The 16,873-nt window shown below is 43.3% G+C and overlaps 2 protein-coding genes across 3 annotated transcripts in view; one reads left to right on the forward strand and one right to left on the reverse strand.

Annotated features, from left to right (window-relative positions):
• fancm (FA complementation group M) overlaps window positions 1–16,873 on the reverse strand; it is a 55,998-nt gene that overhangs the window by 35,461 nt on the left and 3,664 nt on the right. The window lies entirely within an intron of this gene.
• soul3 (heme-binding protein soul3) lies at window positions 116–15,682 on the forward strand. Its single transcript, XM_062522130.1, has 5 exons — window positions 116–684; window positions 6,308–6,402; window positions 12,174–12,315; window positions 12,753–12,936; window positions 13,258–15,682. Exons 1-5 carry the CDS (start codon window positions 444–446, stop codon window positions 13,427–13,429), a joined length of 834 nt encoding a protein of 277 aa, XP_062378114.1. The 5' UTR covers window positions 116–443; the 3' UTR covers window positions 13,430–15,682.

Raw genomic sequence — 16,873 nt, forward strand, 5'->3', positions numbered from 1 at the left:
CTGTATTTGAAGCTTTTGTGCACCTTTTCTCCCCTCCCCACGAGAAAGGAGGAAAGGAGGGGTGAGAGTTTAAGTCACGTGTTCTACCATCCGCTCTTATAAACATCAAGTTCAGCAGTCCACTAGAAACGTCACGTAGCCTACCGACGCGCGTCGCTGAAGTGTTGCGATCTACATAGCAGATACAACAGCAACGTGAATTGTTTAAATGTTACATGTGCTCGCTGTATACAAATTAAGAAGAACACTGTGTAGATATCGAAATGAGAAGCTACGAATGGGTGGATAGCTATCAGCTATTTTCACCGCCTCTTCGACTACCAACACGCCTAACCGCTCTATTTGGTAGCCTAGCGATTTTGTAGCCTAAACGTTATTTATTTAAGTTTTTACGCTGTAAACAGTGGCCCAATAAAACAGACGAAACATTTTCTGAAGAAAGTATGGATAGCGGAGGGTGTCCTTTAAATGGTGGAGGGGGCGACAGTCACAGGCCGAGCATGGGATCCCATACCGGGATGATCACACTGGAAGATCTCGAGTCTTTCTCGGAGGATCAGCTCTCCGACTCCGGGAACGGGAGTCTGGAAGAAGGTGAAACCATGGAGGAGGACGAGGAGGACGACAGACTGCTGCATTACTGGCAGGACGTGGCGAGAGGACATCGTGTGGAGGTTCCTGGAGGTAAAACCACACGCTAAGGGCATGATGTTCAATCGGTGTGAGGTAGACACAAGTAGACGATCGACTAAGTCATCCACGCTAAGTCTTTCAGTCTTTCAGTGTTGCGGCCAGAAACAGACACGCATATCTTGACCGTGAGGCATAGGGCTAAGGGCATGACCGCGAATCCTACGTGCAACATTTTGACAACAATAACGCTGGCCGTCCCCTTGTTCATTTCCTGTTCTATCGACCGACCTACTTTCTGCTAAGCAAATGAGCAGTGATTTGAACCTTAGTTTGAACAGTGACCTGCTTACAGCTATTCTTTTAAAGGTTGCTCTTTTGTATTCTGATAAAAATGTACTAGATAAACGAAGTCAGAAAATAACCAAATCTGACTTTCTATTGAATTGGGCTGCGACCAAGCAAAACATCGTGACAATGTACAGAAAACGATTCTCATTTCCACCGCTAGGTTTGGCTGATTGTGTCAACATAAACATTGTAGCCTACCCCCATCATTCTGACAACTTAACATATTTTGTTTAAGGTTCTTTTTACAGAGGTTATATGATGCCAGACTGTGCACCCTCCAGATATAATTGTTTTACATTGTCTAGGTGGGAAAACTGTGCCATGGATATAATTTTGCATGGCAGACAGTAAAGTAAATATGAAGCGATTCACACAGATAGATGTCTCCATGACATCCATGCATGCAGCAATAAGCTACTGCACCAAATTATTTATTTGTTTATTTTACTTTTAATAGATGGTTTCCAGATCATTGACCGCTTAAAAACAAAAGAAGAAAGAATAGTCTGCTGGTTCAGTAGAATTCACAAAATCACAAATGAAAAGTAGCCATGCCAGCCTGAGTCATGGGTGGATGGGAATTAGCCAAATTGGGTTCATCAGTGCCAGGGATTTGGAAGTGGCCAAGGACAAGTGACAGTGTTTGGTCTGTGGCTGTGACCCGACAGGCACACACACTGACACACTCCCATTTGGTTGGCTTGCCGCCTGCTCTTTAGTCACGCGATGCTTAGTACGCCTCACAAAACATGCTCTCAATTAAGATACTCATGCTGACACCAATGCAAAACCCTGAAAAATAAATTCAACTTCATTCAAGTGAACAACGAGAGGTGAAACTAGAGAGGCATGGTGTAAGAGAGGCAGATTTGCTTTCTGATGTTCAAGAGCATCAACACACAGGGAGTTGGCACTGGCAAGTCAGTCGACATTACACATTTTGTGTGATTCTGTGAAGGTTACCCTATAACAGCAATGTATGAATGTCAAGAACAAGCAATGCATACTACACTGTGTTTATCTGAACTATGATCAAAGTCATAGATGACACTTGAACCAGCTGTTTGGGTTATATCTAACCATTAGTAACCTAATAGTAGTTTGGATGTGTACCTGGAGTGTAACCTGTGATCCTAACCATCAGCCAGCCAGAACCTCTTGGACAGTCTGACCTACTTTCCTGCATGACTCAGCCACAAGGGTGGGGTTTGGTTATGGGGGTTGGGGTCTTGGGAATTTGAGTGCAAGTTCAACTGGAGACCTTTGACCACATTTACTCCACAGTCTTAGCCTACTGTATCTACTAAAACCACGCCCCTGCATTCAGGATGAGTATATTTCACAGGAGAAGAGCACACAACACAAAAGAACAGGGCTAGCTACATGTATTTATGTGTGCTGTGCGTAGTGTCATTCACATAGACAGTCAACCCGAGTCAACCTAAGTTTATCACCCAAGTCAACCTGAGTCATCATTGTTGCAATCACAGACACATCAAGCAGACAAAGATGGAAATTCCAATAAAAAAGGAAGAGAGAAAAGTGATCCCAATTCAGCCATTATTATCGTGATTTCAAAAGGCACATACATTTCCTCTCAATCTTGCCTTCTCATATCAATCTAACAATACCTTGACGGAAACTACAACTTTCACACATTGCCCTCGTTCAGACAAGCAGAAACCTTCGTGGCATGTCAGACTTGAACAAATGTGCAGTGACACCAAGCTGGATGGGTGTCTGGCGAGGGCGGTGAGATGAAGGCAGAGTAGCCCCAGTCGACCTACTTTTGGAGGCTACGGAATGTGGTCTTACAGAGCACGAGTGCGTCTGTGATGGGAGAAGGTGGTGCTTCATACCAGACCAAAGCGAATAGGAGTGTGTGTGTGAATGAGCAAACATAATGTGTGAGTGAGCTGTGTGTGTGTGGGGGTGTGTGTTTAAGGGGCACTATGGGAGTGCAGCTGTCCCACTGCATCCCAGTAATCTCCAGGGGGCTGGACATACCTCTCCCTTCCCTTCACGCCGTAGCCAAACCAACTTGAGAGTTTTGTTTTCTGGGTTCATTTTTTCCCCCCTCCATTTTGGTTTGGGGAGGGCATGACACTTGATCGCCATGTGGTTGTGTGTTGGCCTAGGGCAGAGAGCGGGAGACTGCACTCTTGTTGGTTGTTGTGAAAGCTTGACACAAATTCAGAAATAATCTCCAGAAGAACCCTCAGGCAGTACAACAATCATTGGTCCTTTTCAGAGGCCAGGCAGATAATGTTAGATTAGAAAAGCCACACACTGCCATCACAATGTCGACTGTAGAGAAATAGACAGGGCCACACGCCAAATAGCTGCCAACAGTTCCCACAGTAAAACTGAACTCAAATATGCTTACACTTAAGCCTATTATTGTATATAGAAATACATACAAGTTTGTTTGGATGTAGGTAGTCATCAACACCTCTATACCTACTACAAGTATAGGTGGGGATGGGCAGACCTTTGCATTTAAGGTGCTATCAGTTTGGATGTTAGTAGACATCTCTGTAGATCATCTCATACAGGGCCATCTAGCCATAGCTGTTGCTTCAGCCTCACAGCCAAGCCGACACCAAAGGCTAAGCACTGAGCTGGAGCTGAGCTCTCTCACTCAAGGAGATTAAAGCTCTCAGTGGGGGGTTGGGTAGAGAGAGGCACTGTCCAGCAAATCCCATCCTGAAATACTGTAGGTCAGCCACACAGTACAGTAAACCTCTTTGCTCCCACCACAACCTCAGCCACCCTCACCCCCCCAAAACTTGTTTGTGAAAGGCATTTGGGGTACAAAGTCCAGCGGCTACTGTAAGAACTCGTCAAAGCGGCTATTGTTGATGCTGCAAAATCGGTGAAGACTAATTACTCTGGGGGGGGGGGGGCGGGGGGGGGCCTTAATCGACTTGGTATTTGAATATCCAGGTCACAATTGTTCTTTACGAGAGTCATGCAAGTTTGAATAAAAGAACATGGCGGAGGCAGTCTGCCAAATTTTGCCAATGAATGAAACACTGTAGGAAGCCTTTAACAACGTTAAGAGTGGTTGAAATGGAAAGCAGGCGTCCCTGAAGAGTGACTAATTTTCTCACTCTTTCCATTCTATTCATTTCCATCTATTCTCTTCACAATCTCTCATGGGTCATATACAAGCCCCCTGAATTAAGTAGCCCTGTACTGTATGATAGTGACAGGGTCAGTGTTTTGCGATTGTTGTGTAGGACCCAAGTGAGTCATGTCAGGAAAGTGGACTCAAACGTTCAACACACACACACGCACACGCACACGCACACGCACACGCACACGCACACGCACACGCACACGCACACGCACACGCACACGCACACGCGCACACGCGCACACGCGCACACGCGCACACGCGCGCACGCGCGCACACGCGCACACGCGCACACACGCACACACACACACACACACACACACACACACACACACACACACACACACACACACACACACACACACACACACACACACACACACACTCCTGCCTCAGTGCTGTCAACAAAGGGATTTGTCAGAGGTGGACTCATGGTAAGGAAAAGAAAAAGTCCAACCACTGTTACATAAGAGGGTCTGGCCACATGGCAAACTCAGTTATCTACAGACGCCGCGTAACAACAACTCTCTCTCACTCTCTTAGTCTCTTAGCTTTCGTGATCAGGCAAAATGTAGCAGAGGTTTCAATTTTATTAGCCAAATTGCCTGCAGCACTAGGAGTAGTGTGCCCTTCTCATTGTGGTTTAACGGAAGAATGTGTAACTCTGACACAATGATATGCATCTGTTTCAGTTTGCACTCTTCCGGCACGCACTCTTTGGCATTAACACCAGTCATGTGTTACAGTTACTTCCCTAAGCACAGCAGGCAAACCAGTAAACTGAAGCCAAGTTTGAATGTGTATGCAGGAGTATGTGTTCAAGTATTGTAAATGTGCATGCATTGCACATAGACTTTCATTCATTTGTGTGTGTGTGTGTGTGTGTGTGTGTGTGTGTGTGTGTGTGTGTGTGTGTGTGTGTGTGTGTGTGTGTGTGTGTGCGCTTCTCTATACTGGCCAAAGCCATCCCCTGTGGCAACTACAGAAGGTGTAGGTTTCCCCTGTACTCAGCAGCATGTCTGATGGTCCCCTCTCTAGCCAGCCCCAGCCCCAGCCCCAGCCCCAGCCCCAGCACCAGCCCCAGCCCCAGCCCCAGCCCCAGCACCAGCCCCAGCCCCAGCCCCAGCCCCAGCCCCAGCCCCAGCACCAGCCCCAGCCCCAGCCCCAGCACCAGCCCCAGCCCCAGCCCCAGCCCCAGCCCCAGCACCAGCCCCAGCCCCAGCCCCAGCCCCAGCCCCAGCCCCAGCCCCAGCACCAGCCCCAGCCCCAGCCCCAGCACCAGCCCCAGCCCCAGCCCCAGCCCCAGCACCAGCACCAGCCCTTAACCAGATCAGGCTCACCCTGGCCCCTCTTATCAATGATTTACAGCTCTGGCTACGTTCTCTTACCACGTTAGCTCACCTCACTCCTGCATGCATTCACTTTCATATAAACAGCAACACGGACAGTTGAGTGACACTTTAGATTTCTGCCCACTCGCAATCAACCAGAATAACAATAGGCCGTGGCTTCCTAGTCCCATTCCTTCACGGTCTGGTTAATGGACCTCCACTTCCTGCTAAGCAGTAGTGAGCAGTATAAAGTAATCCTAGCTCATTTAGTAGAGTCTATTACTGTACTACTGTGCAATACTTGACTATAAACATTCAAGTTTGTGCAATGTTACAGATGGAACAATTACTATGCATGTTACAGTTTTAAGTATTTACAAATACTGTATAAATAGAAACCTCTGAGTTATGCAGTTTGGTTCCACGTAAGACTAGTAACATTCATTAAGAGCTTCACAACATTCACAACAGTTCGCTTCTGGGACTCCAACAAAGAGTCTGAAAGCACTTCAGCATAATTTACAAGTCTACTACAACACCTGACAGTGAGGAAAGATAGGATTGCTTCAGACAATTGTTTTGAAAGTTGCAGACAGTACAAACTTTGTGTTTCTATTTCGTAGTTGATACCCTTTTCAGCCCACCAGGAGAAGACACAGCTTTGTGTCATTTCAAGTTTATGAACAGCAGGCTATTATTATTCCGTGTCTTTTTGTCCTGTTCCATTGACCTGGTTGATATTGAATGGCATGTGGTTATGACCTGAGGGAATCCCCTGACTCCTGTAGTGTTATGACTGCTAGTGTCCTTATACACCGCACCCATTTTTATCACCTCCTGATGTTTCTCCTAACAGACATGGCACAGCCAATCCAGCAGATCACCAGCAACAACAATGGCGCACACACTCGCGAGAGCGTCCCATTCACACTCCTCGGCCGAAAGGAAAAGGCAAGTACACTAACGCATACACACATTCTCTCTCTCTCAAGCACAGTAGAAATACACATGTGCACACTTGCATACATGCAGAAAGAAGTTTCACGTAGTGTAGAGCAATTAAGATGGGAAGCAACCAAACAACATAACAATTAGCCTATACTGACACCTAGCCTCTTAGGTTGTTTAGATCCACAGATTTTGTTACAAACAAACATACACATGCACACATTCTCATTCTCTACATAGTAAGGATTGATTGGGAGAACACACTACCCAGTAGCATCTAATCATGGTCATGACAAACTCATTTTTGATTATGGACACACATCTGTTTATGGCGTTTTGCACTAAAACCATCTACTCATGCGTTTAGTCCGCTTATCAGTCACCAGGTCACTGGGAACACATCTGGTTTACCTAGTGTGTGTGTGTGGAGAGAGAGAGAGAGAGAGAGAGAGAGAGAGAGAGAGAGAGAGAGAGAGAGAGAGAGTTGAACGGAACAAGCTTTGGTAACAACTTCAGGTCACATTAGCTTGCTGCAGGGATGTTGCGAATGGGATTATATGGTATACTCAGACTCACAGTCATACGACCCTCCAAAACCAGGAGAAATTATGTGCCAACACATACAGCTCTGTAGCAGTCTTTCGCACACACTGAAATCAGTGTCTCGGTATCAACACATTACTTTTATGGTCCGTAAAAATCAGATGGTTCAGCAGCCTTGTACTTTTACCTTTCCCCCACATTTCATGTCAGGGTGGCAACTGCAGGTTTTACACAATACGATTGTTTACCGATTTCACAGTCGGGATTACATTTCTAGTCGGAAATTAAATCAGAAGTTGTGGTGTGTTTCCTTTATCTTATTTGTTTAGTGTAGGGTGGCATTAGTAGCCCAATGACTTGCCTGAAGATACTTCCACGAACACTTTTCTTTCACCTGCTTGTACACATGTACAAGCAGGTGTATCTACATGTGTAGATGTTAAAGGGATATTCCGCCATTTTTGGAAATAAGCTCATTTTCCACCTCCCCTCGAGCAAAACAATTGATATTTACCTTTTTCCCGTTCATCCAGCCATTCTGTGAGTCTGGCGGTACAACTTTTAGCTTCAGCCTAGCATAGATCATTGAAACGGATTAGACCAATAGCATCTCACCTGCTAGCATCATGTTTAAAAGTGACTAAGATTTCCGGTAATTTTCCCATTTAAAACGTGTCTCTTCTCAAGTTAGAAAGTGCAATAAAACTGAAAATGAAACCTGGCGTTTTTCTAGGCTGATTTGACATGGAACTACACTCTCATCTGGCGTAATAATCAAGGCAACTTGCAAACTACTGGCACTACTACTGCTTGTTGTCTATGGGGACTAATTTCTGGTGCTGCGTGATATCACTGCGCCCATGGTACGTTCGCAAGTTGCCTTGATTATTACACCAAATGAGGGTGTAGTTCCAAGATGCTACTGGTCTACTCCGTTTCAATGATCTATGCTAGGCTGAAGCTAAAAGTTGTACCGCCAGACTCACAGAATGGCTGGATGAACGGGTAAAAGGTAAATATCAATTGTTTTGCTCGAGGGCAGGTGGAAAATGAGCTTATTTCCAAAAATGGCAGAATATCCCTTTAATGCAGCATGATCTAATTCAGTGTCGTTATATGCATAGCACTTTGAGGATGTTGCTCATGCAATTTTTGCAAACTTGTAAATAGTGACCCCAAGATTCCCATTCTGTGCAAAGTCATAGTCTGTGACGATGCAATCTGACTTAGCCAAGAACCATGTAATGTGGCTTTCTTGAATAAATTCCACTCTTCACAGTCAGTTTTTGTTTGTTTGTTTTCCTGTGTGAGACATGCATGTGAGTGTGTACCTACACACTTCCTACCTTCAAATGTCCACCCCTGTCCTCACTTTAAACCATGCAGATGTTACATGCAGTAAGCCAGTTAGGTTTGGGTATAAATAAAATGCTCTAATAGGCTTAGCCTGTAGAGGGTTTGGGAGGTGCCGAGGGGGATGGACACAGGTTACAGGAAGACTCAGTCACTCCGTCCTCGTCCCTACTTTTCTCGCGCTTGCAAAACCTTAAACTCATGTGACCGCCAACACCTCAGAACCAACAGCTCCATCCAATCACGCATGTCACAAACCTACACTAATCAGTTATTTCAGGGTTTAAAATATTTAATGCCAGTTTGACAAACATATGCACGACTGATGGAGCCATATTTAGATATTTTTTTAATTTGTGATAAGAGAAACCGGCAAAGAAATACTATGTTTGATTTCAATAATGATTTGACACATTATTATGATAAATTGTTATGAATCAATATGTCTGATACTTACCTTGATCATGTCAGCCAACAGAGATCACTATGATGTACCTGCTACCTACCTACATGATATTGTAGCTTCTCCTTGAAGCGTCACTATGGCACGAATATTTAACCCTTAAAGGAAGACACCACTTTTTGGAATTTTTTTGCCATCTACCCCAGAGTTTGATAAGGGGGTACATACCCTCCTCTTTTCTGTGCGTGCTGTAATCCAATCTGACACTGTTAGCCTAGGTTAGCATAATTCACTGAAAGTGGGTTAGAACAGTTAGCCTATGGCTAGCCTATAGCTAAAATCGCTATAGAAATAAAGAAGTGACAAAAAGGGAACTGTAGGCTTACTGGTTTAGTCCGCTTCCAGTGAATTATGCAAAGCTATGCTAACCGTGTCAGGCTGGGTAATTTGTTTCTTGGACATAACCCCGAGTTTGAAGTTGAAGTTGAATTAATTATGTTTTTGTCATTTAAACTCCCTGCGTGCTTACTAAGGGATGAGTGTCAGAAGACAAGACTATATGGAATATTAGGAAGCAGGAATAGCCATCGCAGTAGTCAGACAACTACACCAAGAATTGACGAGTTACAAAGGACTAAATGGATTATCTAGCAAGGAAGGTGGAAGCTTTGCCGTTTACTGCTGAAGTGGAAGGATGCGATTGATTGAATGAAGAAACAACACATTAATCGTGAGTACTGGAAATTTAGTCAATGAAAGCAACCAATAGGCATGCAATGCTTGACTGATTATTTAAAAAATGTGCAGAATGCAGCTCAAGAACTCCTATCAGAAGAAGAAAAGAATGACCACATAAGTTCATCATCAAGTGATGAATTTCAATTTCAATAACTTCATGAACGATGGTGAAAAATTGAAGAAGGAACAATGAAGTCTACAAACAGAAGTTGAACCTAAAGACAGCATTTCTAAAGTGTCGAAAGGGTCGCTGCCGCAGAGAAGGTCACTCTGAAGGCTTGCTTCAAAGCTTTACAGCCACACACCTTACAGATGGAGGAAGTCACTTCAAAATCAAAGATGGAACGGGCAGAACTGCAAACACAAAAGCTGCTGCATAAGCAACGATTATAATTAACCGTTGACTGACAGGTTGACGCTAATGCCTATTCTAAAGCCAGCAAAGCAGAACATGCTTAACCCACTCTCACTGACACCTCAGCCATAGAATTTGCACTTCTGGCTACAATCCCTAAGACTGCACGTCAGAGAGCAGTAAGGCACATACATAGTGGCTCTTGAGCAGCCGAAAGTTCATCTAGCCCACAGGTGGAGACCAGTAGGCCTAATTGCTCTTCCAAAAGCTTCAGTCTAATGATCCAAAAGCAATGAACTGATCTTATGATTATGCAACAAAATCTTTCCCTACTACTATGTAGTTTCTGTCCAGGTATTCATGCACTATCTGACTATTAAATTAAGATCAGAGCCACATTAGAAAGGAACGGTCATTGCTTCAGATGCTTAAGAAAGGGTCACAAGACTTTGACAAAAAAATGGACTGCCAGATGTGTCACCAGAAACATCCTACACTGCTAAACATTAACAGTGGAAACTCCAAGCAGCAGACTTCTGTAATCTGAAACCCACAAAGCCAAAAGAAACACCCGTCAATAGCTGGCTATCAGCTGGCTATGCCATGTCAGGGCCCAGAAAGGAATGTGCCCTAGCAATTGTGCCAAATGAAAGTAGCCTCTTTCTTGATTGGCCACTTTCTGTACTGCAAAGCTTGCGATCTAGCTGAATGCCTAAGGACGCAGAACTGAAATCCTTCAGCAAACAATGAGGCAAGAAAGACTTGTTAAGAATGTACCACACCATCGTGTTTACCACAGGCAAAAAATGCTGCTTTGAAGTCAGAAAAACAAAGTTCTTAATGCAGCCTGCAAACTGAAAGATGAGCAACATGGCTTAAATGTTATGTACGAACAACAGCATTACTTTGATTCAGAGCTCACTCTCATAAGAAAAGGCAAAGGTGTATCAACAAACTCGGTTTGAAAGTGTGACTGTCGAACTCCGAGGACACCCCTACCAATATGCACGCATTCACAAATTGACAAACATGTACATGTCACTGCGTGCTCAAATACATCAGCATATATCATTGCATACACAGACTTTTCAGTTTTGCACCACATTCATACTCAATGATCCTAAACATACACGGACTCCTCATTTTGACACTACATTTACACCTGCTGGACCCTTACGTTTGGAATGCACATTAGACTTACTGCACAAACAGACTTTGGGGGATTGATGAGGAATGGAAAAAGGGGAAAAAAAATCATGACTAATGTACACTGACATTGATGAATTGACTAAAATGTGATGTTGGGTGATGACTGATAATTGCAATGTGATCAAATTTGATTCGGTATATTTGGTTTGTATTTGGCCTTGCGAATGTCTGGCTCATTGAATTTAATTTTGGTAATTGATCGGCTATGACATTGATAATTAGGGGTCAGTATGTTAGAGCCATGTTTAGATATTTTGCATCTGTGCAGGTTTCTTCTTTTCTTCTCAAAGACATAATACTATGTAAAGTTATAAATTGTTATGAGTCAATATGTCTGATAATTACTTTGATTGCCAGCCAATAGAGATTTTTATATGGTACCTGCTACCTAACTGAGACATAATATCATAGCTTAACCCTTAATAGGGTGATTTGAATTGTTTGATGGCAGGTTAGGCGGCGCCATTCCGGCGCCTTTCAGACCGCATCATGTTGCATTTTGAACCATTTGTAACATCTGCATATCATTTTGAACATTTATCTTTTTCATTCAGAAAGCATATCCTGTTTTTTTTTTTCTGGGAAGTAAACCAGAGTTTGTAGTTTAATAAATTATATTTCTGTTAAACTTGTGTTTAAATGTAATCTTTCCATGGGTGCTTACTAAGGAATGTGTGTTGGGAGACTCCCAACTAACCACAGGTAGCTATATGGAATATTTTAAAGGAACACTTCACCGTTTTTTCATATTAAACTACGTTATTCGCTTAATTAAGACGAGTTGATACATACCTCTCACGTTTCAATGCGTGCACTCACTGGCTCTGGCGCGCGGCGCAACTTTGATAGCACTTAGCTAGCCCAATACATTCATTAGGATCCAAACACCTCCATGTTTTCCCTAATGAATGCATTAGGCTAGCTAAGTGCTATCAAAGTTGCGCCGTGCGCCAGAGCCAGTGAGTGCATGCATTGAAACGTGAGAGGTATGGATCAACTCGTCTTAATTAGGGGAATAACATAGTTTAATATGAAAAAAAAAAACGGTGAAGTGTTCCTTTAAACATGAATAGCCATGACACAGACAATATGTTGAGACTAAAAGGTGGGATATACAGTAAACTAGGCCTATAATTGTGTGTCCTGTCTGTATGTGTATGTGTGTTCTGACAGTGTGGGGATGTGCACTATGAGAAGCGCCACTATGAGAAAGCCCATTGGGCCTGCATCACAGTCTCCGAGGAAACGTATGAGCAGAGCATCTGCTGTGGCTTCATGAGGATCATGAGATACATCTGCCAGCAAAACTCAGCAGGTAAGCACACCTGCACCCCATACATATTTTACCTAAACACACATTAGCTAACAGTGAGGTATTTCACAGTGTGTCAGAGTAAATGCATTAATAACTAAATAGGCTAATGTTCTAAATTCTGCAGACTGCATTAGTTACAAGTCCTACCCATACCGCATTCGGGTTCAAGTGCCTACACTCGGGTTCAAGTCTGAAACGAGTCATTTCCCGATCCCACCCAGTCTCTCTCTCCCACTTGCTTCCTGTGACTTCACGGTCCTATCCAATTAAAGGCATAAAAAGCCCCCCAAAAATGTGTTAAAAAAAGAACAAGAAAACCAATATGTTTCAAGGGCCACCACAAAAACATCTAACCACAACAACTACCAACATAAAAGTAATGCAAGACAGAGGGCTCTCCTGACTTTTTCAATTGGTCAATCCCATCCTCCCCTCAGGTAACTACCTGGGCATGACGTTGCCCATTGTGACTGTGGTGCACACAGACGAGATGCGCAGGGACCTGATGCGTGCCGTCACTGTGGCCTACTACCTGCCCGACCAGCACCAGGCCCAGCCGCCGCTGCCTCAAGACGCTGAGATCACCATTGAGGAGTGGCCCGCGGCCATCATCTACTCCAGGTAAGTGTGTGTGGGGGGATAGTGACATAATTTCTGTGGACTTGGGAAGGACACCAACCAGTTTCCATTATGTACAATTAAGCCATACAATTAAGCCCACTTAAAACAGACATTGCATTAAAAACTGGCTTACCAGGTCATATGTATAGTATACATATGCATAGTCTTATCTCAAGCCAGCTCAATGCCTGTTGTTGCTTGCATATCTTGATCTCAATATAAAAAATAAAAATTGTGTTTTGCTTTGCCTGTAGTGCGCTGAATGCACGTTATGTTTTCTTCTTATGCCTAATTTAGATTTTTTTTCTGTCCCTCTACTAGACCTTTCACTGGGGCAACTAATGAAGTAACGATTGTTAACGAAATCCAGGCCCTGTCAGAGGTGATGGACACACCTGGCGACTGTGCTAACGACACCTTCATCATTGCCGGATACACCAACCCTGCTCATGCCAACCGACAAAACGAGATCTGGTTCCTGGAGAGGCGCTGAATGCCTCTGTTTTGAAAAGTTATTGGAACACTCTCCCTTTTCTGAGTCCCTCTAACCTTCAGAGACAAACTTCATTTAAGTCCGGTCCAAAACCGACCCATTTTATCCCAGCACACCCCCTTCATCAGCCCCTACTCACCACCCTCACAAAAGCACACCTTGACCGTCCTCACTTGCTTTAGGAGGAAGTTCTGGGCCAGGGGTGCGGTAGTGGTATGGGGTCTGGGAATGGACTTCCCTTACCCTCATGGGATGGGATTTCCAGCCCAGTGCTAGTCTGCAGCCTTAGAAAGACTTCATGTTTCTCATTAGCACAGCTTCTCTGTGTGGGCTTTAGGGCTATGGCTAGCTTTCTCCAAGCTACCCACAGCCTCAACTCTGACATAAAACACCCCATCCCCACCCCAAGCCCTCAGAAAGTCAACAAATAGGCAAGACTGGAGACAAGGGAGGACTTTTGCTCAGAGACGAGGACCTTTTGCCAAGGCCATGGAAATTAGTGACACTCTAGTGAATCTTAAAAATAATGCTACATTGAGGCTTGCCTTTGTCTCTGTTGCAGTCATAGGAAAAATATTTCTTAGAGAATAACAAAAGTTAGACAATTACTCTGTAAAAAGTAGGAGGGGGATTATTACAAGTACTGTCCAGTGTAAAAACTACTACTTAGTGACTGGTTTCTGTAGATGACAAAGAGCACAGATGGTGATTGAAAGGTAAGAAACCAGGTCAATTTCAGCTGCACACATCAAGTACAACTACCCTAACTCCTCAACCACATGCACAACTTTAGACACTTAAACCGGTTGAATGTATGAACTCTCTCTCACGTAGTAACACGCAAACACATACAGTAGAGGAATAGTGAGTCACCTTTTATTCTGCCAACCTGGAAATCACTGCATCACTACAAAACCAAATATTTGAATTCTCACTTTCTTCCTGTATGACAATCAAGCATGCCTTTTTTGCATGCCGCATTTTCTTGCTCCTAACTGTCTAAGCCATGCTGTGAACATACTGTCCCACACACACACACATACACACTCACTCTTACACAGTTTCTGATATACCTCTATCAATCTATTTCTTGCGTTACTTCGTGTCAGTGTTAGTGAGAAAGCACTTCTTGCCAGCTAACCTTGGCAACACTCAGCGACCTAGTAGAAGCAGTAATATGCTTGATTGAATGAGAGTTTGCTAACGTAGAATAGAGAGAGAGAGAGAGAGAGAGAGAGAGAGAGAGAGAGAGAGAGAGAGAGAGAGAGTTAATAGTGCTATTTTTGTTAACTATTTTTAAAGAAAAAAATATTACATAAGGAAAATATAATGACGCTTTGGTGTTTGTTTTCTTTCCTCTGCATTTCAGTCTACTGTTTTAGAGGTCTGACATAAATTCTCACGAATTTTACAGCAGTTTATAGGAAAACATTTTCTATCTCTTCTAAGTCTGTCTTTTTATTTAATAAAAGTAACAATTAAAGAGAAGCAAAATGATATGTGCTGATGTAATTGGGTTGGTGTCTTTGCACTGTGAGACTGTTTTTCTTCCTAGAACCTTGTTGCTTAAAAATGTCATTGGCAAAATGTTGCGTTGTTTGCTTTTGTTTGCTTTCTTCGCTGCTTGGTTTTGTTGCTTTCTTCGCAGTACTTTGTTCAAAATCATTTGCCAAATCAATAGCAGTTAGAGGGACAATTGCTTTTTGGATTTAACGCTCAAACTTTTGCAAGGCTTTGGCCATTGACCAGGACCAGCTGGCAATGCAAACAACACTCGAGCGATTTCAACATCTCATCTTCAAGTGGATACTCAAGTAACTCTTCACAACCTCTCCAGCAACTGATGATCCATGCCATTGTCTGAAAAACAAACCTTTGTTGCCATTCTACTCTCTAAGTCTGTGTTGGACAAGAGAAGCGTGACGTTGCAAGCTGAGGCAGTCGGTAACAGGATTTAAAACTGAGGGTCGTGCAGGATTCCCTACAATCTGACTGAGGGCATTTCCAAGTCTATTTTCAGGACTACCACTTCTACTACTGCTACTGATCTGGTTATCCGGAAGTTAGACAGATTTTTGGCTGTTGGTTGTTCACACCCCCTCCCCCCCAAGTGTTTTGTAAAAGTGGTTTGTATAGTATTCAAGTCTGGAAAGCATCAATTAAGAGCTAAAGTGGATTTATTGATTATTTTGTTAATGTTCAGTTCCTTTCTATAAAAAAAAAACAAATAAATATGATCATAAACCTTATAAAGATTTTCTTGTACTTTTGTCAAAATACAGCAAAGGCATGCAAATGAAGTCATTCTATGCTCAATCGTCCCTGACACTCTTTCGAGGTAGGAAACCCAACCAATTTGTACAACTCCCATATTTGCACTGTGGGCGAGCCTAAATGAAGTCCTGTGTCAATGTGTAGGCCTGCTCTATAAATAACCCATCTTCATTGCCACAACTGGGCCACGCATTGTCTCTACATTAGGGCTGGGCCATACCGACCAATCATATCCCAGCATTTTTAGGCTGAATGACAAGATATAATATATACAGGTATTTTCTATGTATTTCTAGTAAACGTCCAGATGCAAGTAAAACTCAAAAATGAGAAGTCACACAAACTGTTGTTGACGGTGTTAAAAAATGCATGCAAAGGCAGGGTTTGCTTCAGTGTTAATATGTAGATGAAAATCATGCAAATGAGAAATTATAAAAAGGTCCTTTTCGGAGCCTGCGTTTAGGAAGTGCCTGCAACTACTTTCTAAACATTAAAAAAAGATGCTAAATGTGCTCGGACATTTTAAGTTGAGTTGCCTTTCTGGTACTGTCTTAGTGTCCAGAATTTAAGTGGTTCATTGCTAAATCATACTTTATTAGTCCAGTAGGAAATTCCTGTAGGAAATGTGTTCTCTGTATTTTACCCATCTGGGGTAGTGTACACACATTCATACACACATTCATACACACACACACACACACACACACACACACACACACACACACACACACACACACACACACACACACACACACACACACACACACACACACACACACACACACACACACACACACACACACACACACACACACACACACACACACACACACACTCAGAGCAGCAGCAAGACGGTCTTCTATGACAGGTCAGGTCACCTTTGCGTAGTGACAAACAGAATAGGTTTTAGCAGACTAAGCAGAGCTATCGAAGGTGTGCAAAAGCAGCAAGCACAAAATGATCACATACTGTACCCAGAGCAATTTAGAGATGGCCAACACTGAGTGATAACAAGATATCAAAGAAATTGTAGCTTGTAGGAGACACTTGGTTACCCTGATACAAACATAGGACACTTTTTGACTGAAGAGCCCACTTTGAAATATCTTAATTGCTAATAATCTTTTTACAAACTAAGCAGGCTACCCTCACACTTACGTGGGGTAACTA

Source organism: Sardina pilchardus, chromosome 20, assembly GCF_963854185.1.
Source record: "Sardina pilchardus chromosome 20, fSarPil1.1, whole genome shotgun sequence".
Taxonomy (NCBI): domain Eukaryota; kingdom Metazoa; phylum Chordata; class Actinopteri; order Clupeiformes; family Clupeidae; genus Sardina; species Sardina pilchardus.